The 12,930-nt window shown below is 36.3% G+C and overlaps 3 protein-coding genes across 6 annotated transcripts in view; 1 reads left to right on the forward strand and 2 right to left on the reverse strand.

Annotated features, from left to right (window-relative positions):
- The first annotated feature begins 606 nt into the window (after window positions 1-606).
- hppy (MAP4K3-like protein hppy) overlaps window positions 607-12,930 on the forward strand; it is an 86,486-nt gene continuing 74,162 nt past the window's right edge. For 2 of the 4 annotated variants that reach the window (XM_089092373.1, XM_089092370.1), the window contains exon 1: window positions 11,952-12,099. In XM_089092373.1, the coding sequence (XP_088948499.1) occupies window positions 11,977-12,099 (123 nt within the window). In that variant the 5' untranslated portion in view covers window positions 11,952-11,976. Of the gene's footprint in view, window positions 724-11,951; window positions 12,100-12,930 lie in introns of those variants that run through there. The other 2 variants (XM_089092371.1, XM_089092372.1) reach the window with 2 other exon arrangements.
- Window positions 3,115-3,459, reverse strand: LOC148950387 (uncharacterized). Its single transcript, XM_089091858.1, has one exon. It carries the CDS (start codon window positions 3,457-3,459, stop codon window positions 3,115-3,117), a length of 345 nt encoding a protein of 114 aa, XP_088947984.1.
- LOC148950388 (uncharacterized) lies at window positions 8,369-9,801 on the reverse strand. Its single transcript, XM_089091582.1, has one exon. The coding sequence runs from the start codon at window positions 9,256-9,258 to the stop codon at window positions 8,569-8,571; it is 690 nt and encodes a 229-aa protein (XP_088947708.1). The 5' UTR covers window positions 9,259-9,801; the 3' UTR covers window positions 8,369-8,568.

Below are 12,930 nucleotides of genomic sequence, written 5' to 3' on the forward strand. Positions count from 1 at the left end.
TTGTGTAAGTTATTAAACAATGCTTATTTATATATATACGCTGTTTTAATTTACTTTAAATTTTAACTAGTGATTTAATGTTTATGTAAATGTTTGACCTCGAGTCAACGTATTAAAAAATTTTATATGTGAGATAATCTGTTTAGTATTAAGTTTGAAAGAATAATCCAGCAAGGAACATAGTGTTTCGATTTAAGCGTGTTTCAATTATTTTTGGAGTGATTAAAAAAAGTGGAGAAAGTAATTAAAGTAATTTACTTTCGTATGCATTGATATATACGAAAATTGAGTGTTTCATTCTACTATATATGTAAAAATATATGCTTTATATGTATACTAATGTGGATATTTATTTTAGATACAGCATTAGCTAATTTTTTTTTGGAAATCAAATTTTTCATAGCATCTTTTCGGATCCATTTTTCTTCAATCATATATTGACACATTTTTGGGAAGTAACAAATTTTGAAGACACTTTAAATATATCCTGTTACTATCATCACATACTCAATCAACTTTCCCAGGGTGTGGAAAGAAGTACTGTAGTACTTATCGCGAATTGATTAACGCTATTTGTTCAGATTGACGGCCACCGCTGCTTGTTTAGTTTCTGAAGAAGAATTGAAATAAAAAGAATTAAATTTATTCCTCCTAGGCCTTTAAAATTAGAGTTTTAGCAAAAGTAGGACGTTTTAAAAATTGTCCATTGGTTTGATTTTTGCTGTAAATATATATCTTGTAGTTATATTTTATAGCTTATTAGCTTGGTAAACAATCACTCGTGTGGTAAGCTGTTTATGTTTAAGAATAGGTGGACTAGCCTAAGCAGTAAATTTATACTTTTCATTCCATTTAGGTAAGAAGAAAGTGAATACATCACTTGATGCTTTCTTATGTCGTTCCATATATAATAATCAATTCTGGGGTAGGCTAAATTCCATTTTGAACACTTAGGCTAGGCTAAATGGGACCCATTGTGATAGTTTTTACACAATGATTTAAAGTTATAAATCAGTTAAAACCTAAGTGAAGGTATAGAATAGTAGCTCTTCAGAACAAGATATTCTACAAAAAAGAGAGACATTCTGGGGAAAATATGCTCAAAGGAGGTATTGTCAAGCTCTATGCCAACCCTCTTTTGATTCACAAGGCTTAGAAATTTGCAGTGGGTTGTATAATTTAGCTAAGACGAAAAGTGAAACTGTCATTTGATGCCTTTTTTATGCTCTTTTATAATTCAATAATTGCTTCTAGAGCTAAAAAAATCTTGAGCCCTTAAAGGGGCCCCAAAGATATTTTGTTTTTTAAACCATGCAAAGAAATTATCAACACTAGTTAAGCTATTGAAAAGTGGTTAAAAACATCACTAGTTTATAAATAAGTTGTTCAAGAGTAATATATTCCAAAAATACTTATATATAAAAATTCAGGTAAATATTTTGCTGTTCATATTATTGACTTATGAATAAAGCAAATATATCACTTGATATATTTATTAGGCTCTTACAAATATAATAATTGCTTCTCTCACAAATTCAAATTTAAGCCCTTTTTGAACCCTTGAAAACAACCAAAAAATTCTAGTTCTTGGGTATTAAAAAGCCTGGTACAATCCCTTTATATGGCCTCTCTAAAGAAGTCCAACAAGAGATGCTTCAGTCAAATGGCAGAGACACTTTGAAAAACCTGTTTTTACAAGATGATTCAAGGCACCACTGAGAGAAATACTTTGTCTAGCCTGGTTTTAATTGCATATACAATATTAAACTGTGTTTTTTTTTGGAGTTTAGATGGGGGAAAATGTACCTAGTTTAGTTTACATATTTAATATATGAAATGTTTTGCCCCCCCCCCCTAATGTGCAAATATATAGCACAAATTTGTTTCTAAACTATTATATAGTCATCTTATTTTACTTTGTTTCATTAGCATTAACCAAACTTGACTTTCTAGAAAGGCTCATATAAAGGGATTATACCAAAAGGCTTAAACTATGGATTTCAAACTTACTACCTTAAATTACCTTACCTTAAATTGCACTTGCTAGTGATATTGACAAGTCCAGTGTACACCAGTTATTGATGATAGGCCTGCAGAACATCAGCTTCATCCCATTGCATGAGCCATAGTTTGGTCTCCCATTCCTTATGAAGATTTGCTTTGAAACTGGCAACAGATGGTGAACCCACTGTTGTTTCACTCATATTTTTCCAATGGCTTATGATGCTGTTGGAGAAGAAATGGTTTCTCTTCCTTGAATTAATGTGCTTCCAAAAAAGCTTTGCTGAATGACCCCTGGTTCTTTGATGACTGGGCATGCTGGAATAAGTCTTTGTCATCAGACTAGTGCAGTTTGTAAGTCATTATCATATCACCTCTTTGCCAACAGTATGTTAGAGCTGGTAGCTTGAGGCACTACAGTCAGCATGCAAACTCTTTGTCTTTGAGCCCCTTTACACATTTAGATGCCCATCTTTGGACAGACTTGAGGTCTGTCTGGTCTGTTTTATTAATTGGCATGGTGACACACATTCCAAATTCTAATTTTGGTCTCACCAGGCTCTTGTAGAGTTTTATGATTATTGCTCGGGTTCTACTTGTCATTGTGTGTTTGATGAGACCAAGAATTTGGTTCGCCTTTGCCACTGCAGCTCAGATGTGGCAGTTGAAATTAAGGTTTTTGTCTGCAACAACCCCCAGGTCTCTTTCAGAGGCAATCTCAGAAAGTTGTTGTCTTACACTGGCATTTGCTGACATAGAGTATTGCCATTGTGAGTTGTTTCTTCCAAAATGGAGAACCATGCACTTATCTAAATTAAACTTGACCGTCTATATCTTGGCCTATTTGCCAAATCTGTAAAGATCTGACTGTATTGAGGTCAGACCTTGCTGAGTTCCTACAAAACCAATGAGCTTTGAGTTGTTGGCATACAGGCTAAGTTTGCCTCTAATGGTTCTTAGAGTGTTGCTAATGAACACATTGAATAGTCTAGGTCCTAAAACTGTTCCTTGAGGAACCCTGCTTAAGACTTCAGCTACTTCTGAGTAGTGAGCTCTGCCACCTTTGCCAGAAACTCTGACCTGCTGCTTTCTTCCCTTTAGGAAAGACATGATCTAGTCCACCACACCCTCTTCAATTCCAATTGCCCTCAGTTTCAAATGAAGCCTTTGATGGCAGACTTTATCAAAGCCTAGCAAGACCATATCTACCAGGAGACCTAGGTCAAGGAGCTCAGTTATGTGATTATACAAGTCAATCAGATTGGTTTTGACTGATCTGCCTGGTTGGAAACCATGTTGTTGTTTTGACAGGAGGTTATTTGTGATCAATTGTCTAAGAACAGTAGTGTTGACGATACCTTCTAGGATTTTCCCAACAGCAGATGTAATACTGATTGGCTGATAATTGCAAGCTTTGCTCTTGTCTCCTACTTTATGTACGAGTCTTGAGAAGGGCATTGCCAGTTGGGAATGAGCTTCTTTTAAGAGTTGTGGATGTACGCCATCCAGCCCAACAGACTTATATGGATTAAGCTTTTTTAAGCCAAGATTCAAGCTCAGCCTGATCCACTGTTATTACTGACATTTGAGTGGTGATTTTGTAGCATTTTTTTGCATCAGCAATTTTTTGAGGGTTGTTTGACTGGGATCCATTACAAACCAGCTCTGTAACCATGTTTCTACCAGGATTATGTGCTGAGGCATATCTCTAGAACTTCTTGGGATTGGTTTTTGAGGTTGCTATGATGACCTCCTTGTATTTCTCTGTCAGTTCTCTGGAGTGGGCTCAAACTTCATTCCTTGTGGCTTTGAACTTTACCAGGTAATCAATTCTGTTGGGGTCCTGATGTATGAGCTTAGACAGTTTCTTCTTCTTGTTCCTTGCAGTTTTCATTTCTCTGGTCATAAAAGGAAAAGTTCTTGGTTTTTGTCTCCACATGGTAGTTGTATTTCTACTGATGGTGTCAAACAACATAGTTTTCATTTTCTCCCACATGTCTTGTACCTCCATTGTTTTGGCAAATGATCAATTGCACTGACTGAGTTCACACCTGATTTGATTGTAGTTAGTATACACTTGTCTTGTTAGATTTGATGTCTTTGGGTACAATCAAAATCAGCATTTTATGGCTATGTGGTCACTATTTCCAAATGGAGGTTGCAATTCTATATCAATGAGTAATTCAGGATCATTTACCAAAACTAAATCAAAGATTGAAGGATTCTGTCCCTCTTGATATCTGGTCAGGAATGTCACTCCCTGGAATAGTGAGTGTGCTTCTAAGCAGTCAAGAAAAGACTGCATAACCATTTTACTCATATGGCTGTACCCCTCAGTCCACTCAATTGCAGGTAAGTTAAAGTCACCAACTATGACTAATTCTTATGCTTTTGGGAAGCACCAGCATATAGCTGAGAGCAAGTCGTCCAGATTCATCAACATGGGACTTCTGTAAAAGCAACCAAGTTTAATGGGACCCTCAGGTAGGGTAATAGATATCAAAATTTGTTCTACACATGGCTTGTATTCTGAATTAATATCAATAGTGCCTACATGAATCATTTTTTGTATATATACGGCTATTCCCCTGCTGCCATCTTTTGATAAGTTTGTCATCAGTCTGTATCTGGGATTCTGTCAGGGATAGGGAGGTTTGCTTTGCTTTAACTTCACAGAACGCATAAATATCAGCCTCATTAGCGGATAGGACACTTCTGACCTCCTGAAATTTTGAGGTTAGGCAATCAACATTGGTAAACACCACACTAAGTCTAGCAATTTTCTTGATATCTGTACTAAGTGTGTAAGAAAACATAGAATTCTCTGTGATTGCATTACTATTATTATCACTTTATAAACTGTACTTCAAAAATCACTACCATTTAACTGACTATTTATGTAAGTTACTTCACTTGGTATATCTTCAAGAGTTCCATTGCAGCCAGTGGGACTGCACAAGTCAGCACGTTTTTTGGAACTATAGTGTTGCCACAGATAACCAAATCAGTTTCGCTTTGTGCTATTATTTGATTAAAAATCCTTTTTTTAAAGCTATATAATCCACAAGCATTGATTTATCACAATAATTTTTGATTTGTCCTAAAAGGGCTTAAAATTGAAATTGCAAGAAAAGCAATTATCATATTCAGAAAGAGCATAAAAAATGGTATCTAGTGGTAGGTTCAATTTATTTGTAGGTCAATAATAACAACAAAATATTAAAAAAAATTTAAACCTCATTTATTAGGCAACTCAAATATAAACCATTTTCCTACTATTTCATTTAAGGATACATTTTTTGAATAACATTAACAAAAAAAAGTGCTTAATTTTGCAATTCAAAAGTTCACCAAAAAATTCACCCTTAAATTGAAACAGTTGGAAAACAGCTTATATTTAAGCTGCCTAATAAATGAGCTATGTATTTTTATAAATAGGTATTTTTGGAATATATTATTCTTGAACAACTTATTTATAAACTAGTGATATGTTTTTAACCACTTTTCAATAGCTTAACTAGTGTTGATAACTTCTTTGCATGGTTACAAAAATGAAATAACTTTGGGACCCCTTTAAGGGCTCACAATGCAATTAGGCCCAAAAGCAATTGTTGAATTATTAAAGAGCATAAAAAAGGCATCAAATTATGTTTTCACTTTCATCTTAGCTAAATTATATGACCATTGCAAACTTACGAATTTGCCTCCTTATCTGGCCTTTACCTATTTGAATGTTAAAAAAAACATGGTACCTTAAGTTTCAGTCTCTTTTTCTCTGGCTACAGTTTTGAAAAATGCAATTCCAGATATTTCAGTAGAATTCTAAGCCATATTAATGGTTTTCGCCCAAACTTAAGAAATGTATTTGCAGACCTTTGAAACCTAATAAATTGAGATTAAGCAAAGGTGTGAAGCTCAAAATACTTTTCTTGTAGTTCATTTAAGCAAAAGATCTATTTTGCAAGGTTTTACTTTTATAATGCAAATTTTTTAAAGGTCAAGAAGGATAGAGGTAGGTATTTCAAAATACCTTTCCAAAAGATCATTAAGGCTCTAGATACATTCTTGAGCTTTTGATTCACCCAGCTCAATTACTTTCCAAGATAGTAAAATGCCCCTAAACTAAAATTTTACACAGAAAACTAACCAATAAAACGATGGAAGATATCAGCCTAGAATTAGGGCTAAAGAAACATGTTGGGAAAGCAAATATTACTTCATAATATAGAGAAAATTGCAGTTAACATTTTGAAGATGCTTCCACTATACTTTACCCTCCCTCCCCCGTAATGTGCAACTTTATAGCTAAAATTATATGTTTCTTGCCATGGATCACTCTTGTTCCAACCTGTATACGGTACCCATAAATTAAATCAACTCTGACAAAATCAACAAACAGAAAAAATACATTGTAAACATATAATTTAGCTGTATGTTTACATTACCTTAAAATTACCTTAAATCGCACTTGCTAGCGATAGGACGAATCCTGTGTCCGCCACAGGACACAGATAATAGGGGTTAGTTGGGGATAAAGTATAGCAGAACTGCATACAAAATGTGCTAACTACAATTTTCTGTGTTTTTTTATGCTTCATTTTTTTGTTTTCTTAAAATGCTTCATTTTCAATAGCCTCAATTCTAGGTTGATACTTTCCATCTTTTTTTGGTTAGTTTTCTGTATTGCCTATGGCTATATAATGACCATTAGAGGGGCAGAAAGGATGGATTGTCAAAAATGCAAACAAAACAATAAAAATGAACATAAAATTAGTAATAGTAAGTAAGTAAGTAACTTTATTGCCTGAAAATTCACATGAAATTAAAACAGAGTATAACAAAGGAAAAAGAAAAGAAAGTCACTCTAGGGAACATCACCAAAGATATTTGATTTACATTAGCAAAATTACTGGCACAGGATGGCTAGCAACGGATTTGCTCTTCCCCTAGCATTTTTCAAAAAATTTTCAGCAATATGGTTAACACAGACTGTTGGATCGGATACACCATAATTATGCATGATATAGGAGTTACTTTTCCATGGTGGAAGTCTCAGAAGGAACTTCACAAATAAAAAAAAAACGGAACACTGGGCTGACAATAGGTATTTCCAAAAAGGTGCTATATACAGTACATATGGAAGGGCAATGACATTATACAGCAATGCAAGATATTTACAGCAGAACTGATGTCTATTACCAATAATTGACCTGTACACAATCCAGATTTTCACTTCTACATGGCATATAAGCAGCGTCCTCGTGGAGTGGAGGCTTCAACCAATTGGTAAACCAAGGTAAGTAATACTCTCAGATGGTTTCACAACTGAAGCCCAAATGGATTTCTTCTTTGCACTGCTCTGCATTGAAAAACAAGATGGCAGATTTTGACACATTAAATGACAAACCTACTTTATTGCATTCCCTATTCAACACATCCAAATTCTTTGATAGTCAATCAGCAGACCTGTTCAAATTAAGCAAGTTGTCTGCATACGTCATCAATGAAACATCTATCCCTTTTGAAACACAAGAAGTAGCTACTTGGGCTTGCACCAGCAGAACACTATTGTTGTACAAACTTGGAGATACAACTGAACCTTGTCTGACTCCTTTACAGACTGGTACTACAGCAGATTCGACCAGATTTAAGGGTATTTTGATTTGCACTCTAAGGTTTTTGTAGCCTAACTATAATATAATACTCTGACAATGCACAAATTTAGCCCTTGTTTATATGCTTCTAGAAGGATCTGCACATGCACCAACAAGTCAAAAGCCCAGCTAACATCAAAAGAGCCAATAACTAGTGGATCACCCATTGCCTCAGAATCAGACATAATAGCAGCAAGGGTGAACAGAGCATCAGCACAACTGAGCCCCACCATAAATCCAAACTGGTGGTTTGGAATTTGGCAACAGTCTCTAACATTTGACAATATAAGCATTTCTAGAAGCTTGCATAAAACTGGCGACACAGTAATAGCAGCATAGGTTAGCTGGCTTCCCTTTTTCAGGATGGGCATAAGTTGCCCTGTACAGAAAATATTGGGTACAAAACCAACTACGAATATTATCTGGTACAATAATGTTAACATTTCATACAAAAGACAAGTACCATTCACAAGGTGAAGTGCCCACAAACCGTCAACTCCTCGTGATTTTTTCTTTTTCAGGCTATAGGCATTTGCAGTTACATCTGAAATTGATACGGAATATTCCGGAAAACTCGAGTTTGATAGCACAGATTCAAGTTTTTTGGTGTACGGTCTAGCTACACTGGGATTTGGAGCACTAAATTCGCTCGTAGTGTAAGCTTGCCAGTCATTTGGATCACTAGGCATGGACTTAGGCTTGTTTGTGGAATCTTTAATGCGGTCTTTCCATAAACGACTTGGATCATTATTTACTCTCTCTGTATAGTCATTTTTCAAATTCATGCGGTGCTGCTTGAGGGCTTTCTCAAATTTACGTTTTGTGTGTACATGAAGACAATTCAGCACACCAAATTTAGGATGGCCACTTTCCCTCCACACTGAGAACCAGTACTTAGCATCCTGACATGCTTTCACTGGCTCTTGATTAACTGAGACCCTGGGATTTCAGTTCCTTTACGAATTTTCCTAATGGGAATAGCAGCATTTTCTGTGGTTATTAGTGCGCATGTGATTTCAGCACACAAAGCATTAACCTGTATTTTAGTTTCCTGGATATTCCTATGCACCTTGGCTTGTAGGAGACTAAATGGCACACTGATCTTCTGAAGCGTCATGTCCAGCACTGTCTGATAAAGTGGGAAGTTGGCCTTTGACCAGTCTTTTATTTCATACCACTGTAATGTACTTTTGACCTCTGGGATGCACACATTAACACATGCTTCAATTGGGATGTGGTTGGCGGAGTGACTTCCCATTAGTATGCTCTCTGTGCCACTCACGTTTGGTGTGGATGCCACATGGTCTATATTTGAGACTGAACCACTAGTATGTACAACTGTGAAATCTTTGTCTTTTGGGAGCACATGATACCAACTTTCAAGTGCGCTTAAGATCAGCTGGCACCAAGGGGACGAGTCGTTGACTAGATTACAGTTGTAGTCTCCAATTACAACGCATTCTAGTTTGGACAACATAGTAGTCTTGAGGCACTTTGCAAGAGCTCGCACTGCTTTCGAGAATCGGTTATCCAAGTCTTTGTTGCTGTAGTTCATAGGAAGGTAAGCATAGACAATCACCAGGTTCCCAACCCTTATAGCCATAAAGTTTTCAGCTGCAGGAAGACTCTCAGAATCAACAGCAGAACTACATACGATCGCTAGTCCACTAGAGGGCCTCCCGCGTTGACGAGACTTGGCTGGTAAAAAATAAAATATATGATTGTCCAAAAACTTGAGAAAGCTGAGGCTATCATTTGTCAGTAAATGTTCTTGGATGCACAGAATATCGCTACACCGACATAGTTATTTAATTACAGGGATTCTATGAGACACACCTACATTCATATTCCAAGACACAATCCTAGCATTTTTTTCAGTCATTGGAGTGTTTTTGTTTTCCAATTTGCTTTTTCATCTCAGGGCATTGGAATGACTGACATGTACATTTTGTTGACTTACATGATTTGCATTCAATTGGTTCCGTGTATGGGTAACTAGCATTCAACGTAGGCCTTGGACACCGCAACGTGGACAAATCTGGGGAGCAGAGCACGCCGCTGAAACGTGACCAAATTTTTGGCAATTATAGCACCGTTTTGGGAGGTACACAAATTGTTCAATCAGTAAACATTCCAAATCTAGTTTTGGTGGGCTTTTCATAGCCAGATATATATATATATATATATATATATATATATATATATATATATATATATATATATATATATATATATATATATATATATATATATATATACTCTCCCTGGCAGGTACGGCAGGGTGAAATTTTATTTTGTTCACTAAAACCACAGTTCATATATTATCCAGTATGATCATTCTCTATCTCACCCATTATAAAAACCCGGACCGGGGTGCGAGTGCTCTGGAGAACGTTTTGGCAGATATAAACATGTTAGACATATTAGACAGGCTAGTCTGTTTCCGACTGTTTCCATCAAAGTGCACTGAAACAAACGGAAATAAAGCTAATGCAGAAACAAGCTAGACAAGCGAGACAAGCTAAGGCAGAAATAAGTGGGAGGAGCTTTTCGTTCACGAAGACCAGAAATGATCTGCGATAAGCTTACTGGTATATTCTGTCTACTGTGACTAAAACTTACTGAATTATTAATGTCCGTATAATATCCAATTTTGATGTTGACACTTTGAATGCAAGTTAAAGACTGATCCAAAAATGTCTCTTTTTGCTCTAGCATGTCTCCTTCTGAAAAGTTGCTATTCAAAACCTTTACCTTAGTTCTTAACTGATTTTTTAACTTTACATCACTGTCTAAAAATTATCATAGTTTACCTTTTTGGGGCCCCATTAAGGGTTCATTTGGAATTTACCCTAGAAGTGATTACAATTGGATCTCTAAGTTCCTTAATAGTCAAAAGATATTTTTAGAAACCTTCTAGAGATACAACCTAAGGCTTCATTTATGGTTCCCCTATTACCTCCTAAATTGTTTCATTGGGAAATAAAACAGAAGAGATTGTTGAATCTTAACCAAACTAATCTGATAGATAATGAGATTAAGTGTCTTAGTTGTAATTTTTATACTCTACACTGATGTAACCATGGGTCGGGGGGGGGGAGTAATAGAGGTCCCCAAACTCTTGTAGTCAGAATGTCTACCAAAAGGTGTTATTGGGTTTCAATTTTTTGTATGAGAAGTATGACGAAATGCTAGTTGGGAAATTTGGGTATCCAGACACAATCCATCCTTTGCAAGGAAGGAGAGAAGGGTCTAAATTTAAGTCCTCAGGAAATATGACTGGAAATACGTATGTTGTATCTTAACCACACTTTATAGGAAGTAAGATTAGGCATTGCTAATTCAAGATTTTGGGGTCTTTGCCTGCTTTAACTGATGCAAGGGGGAATGTTCACCAGGCCATCAATATGTATACCAGAGAGATTATTGGATATTAACCAAACTTGGTGGGAAGTAATAGACTGTGCCCTAGTTCTGTCTCATGGGGATCAGGACCTGATCCAAACTCTGTACAAGGAGGGAAAGCTGGTGATCAATAACCACATGGGCTTGTCAGATATTAACTCAAATTATTCAATAGTAATTTTTGGTTTGCTATTTCTGCTCTTTTGAATTATGGAATTAATTTGACCTCTGTGGAGGGAAGTGGTCAACCTTGATCTTGTGTGGTCAAGATGTCTTTCAGAAGAATTTCTCAAATCTCAACTAGAATCTATCAAAAGTAGTAGTTAATGCCCTAATTATGCCTTTTTTACAGTGTGGGATTGTTTTGAGCCCTGTGGGGTAGAAGGAGGAGGGCGACTTAAATTCATGTTGTGAGCATTTTCACCAGAGGGGATATTGAGTCCCAACCACATGGAGAATAACAGCTGAAGTTGTAATTGTACTTTTGTATGGTCTATACCTGGTTTTACCTCTTTAGGAGTGTGTGTGTGGGGGGGGGGGTATCAATATATCTTTGTCAATCTAATTACTAGGTTGAATGGTAGAATCCATTTTCTTGTTATGGTATCAGGTGTCTCTGCTCAGTTGGACCTCTGCAAGGAAAGCAGGTGCATTCTTGTCATCTTCACCCTTAAGAAAAATCTATTGGACTTTTAACTAAATTTGACAATGATTAGCAGCTATGATTTTGTTTTGATTTTAACAGGCTTGGGTCTTCTGTTGTAGAAATTGTTCCTTGTCAATATATTTTGCTCTGCAACTAAGAATCCAGATAGTCTAGGAATTTAAGCCATATATATTGCAGGAACAGCATTAAGTTGGGTTATTTAATATTTTTCAACATTCTTACAGTAAATTAGGTGAAAAATTCATCAAGATGGCAAATTCACTGAATATGAGGTTAGAAGGCCTGTCATCAGAGATCAGTAGAAGGAACCCTCAGGATGATTATGAACTCATACAAAGGATAGGAAGTGGTACATATGGTGATGTCTACAAGGTATTAAATGATCTCATAATCTTTTTTTCTGACCTACTGTCTTTTGTCACACGAAAATAAAAAGTCTCCAAATCAAATGTTTTCATCAGATTACCTACTTAATTTTCAAACCTATTTGTGTACCCTGAACTCTCAAAACCTCTAATAGATCAGTTGTTTTGTTAACATTTTTATCTAGGACACTCAGTTCATCTGCAGAATCAAAGTCTAGGAGAGTTTTAGTGTCAAATTTGATGCTGTGTTTTTTCCCCTGAGGCACTTCCTATGGAAGGGATTGTTGTATAAAGTTCAGAGGTGGCTCATTCGATTGGAAATTGGAAGTTCTAGTGTCCTTTTTAGAAGTCAAAAGTGATCAGAGGGCAACTAGCCCCCCCCCCTCCACGACCTCTTTTCCCCAAATGGATCCAATAAAAATTTTAAGATAACCATTTTGTTCAAAATAGGCCCAAGATGTGATAACAATAGCTGCAGGGTCCACACAATCCCCTGGAGCCTGGGGGCAAGTGTTACAAGTTGAGTCCTGGGCTCATATAAGGTTGTTATGGAAGGGGTGGTGTTATAAACTTTAGAGAAGGCTTATTTGGTTGGAAATTGAAAGTTCTAGTCCCCTTTTTAAGAGTCAAAAGTGATCGAAGAACTAGCCCGTCCCCACGCCCTCTTTTCTCCAACCATATCCAATCAAAATTTTTAGATGGCAATTTTGTTAAAAATGGTCCAAAGATCATATAACAATGCTTCCTGGGTTGACACAACCCCCTTCAGAGCCTGGGTAGTAATTATAAGTTATGCCCTGGGGCAGGTAAGGTTTTTTTGTGAAAAGGGTGGTCATAT

This window comes from Artemia sp. Qi Xiang Cuo, chromosome 7 (genome assembly GCF_049724085.1).
Source record: "Artemia sp. Qi Xiang Cuo chromosome 7, ASM4972408v1, whole genome shotgun sequence".
Lineage (NCBI taxonomy): Eukaryota > Metazoa > Arthropoda > Branchiopoda > Anostraca > Artemiidae > Artemia > Artemia sp. Qi Xiang Cuo.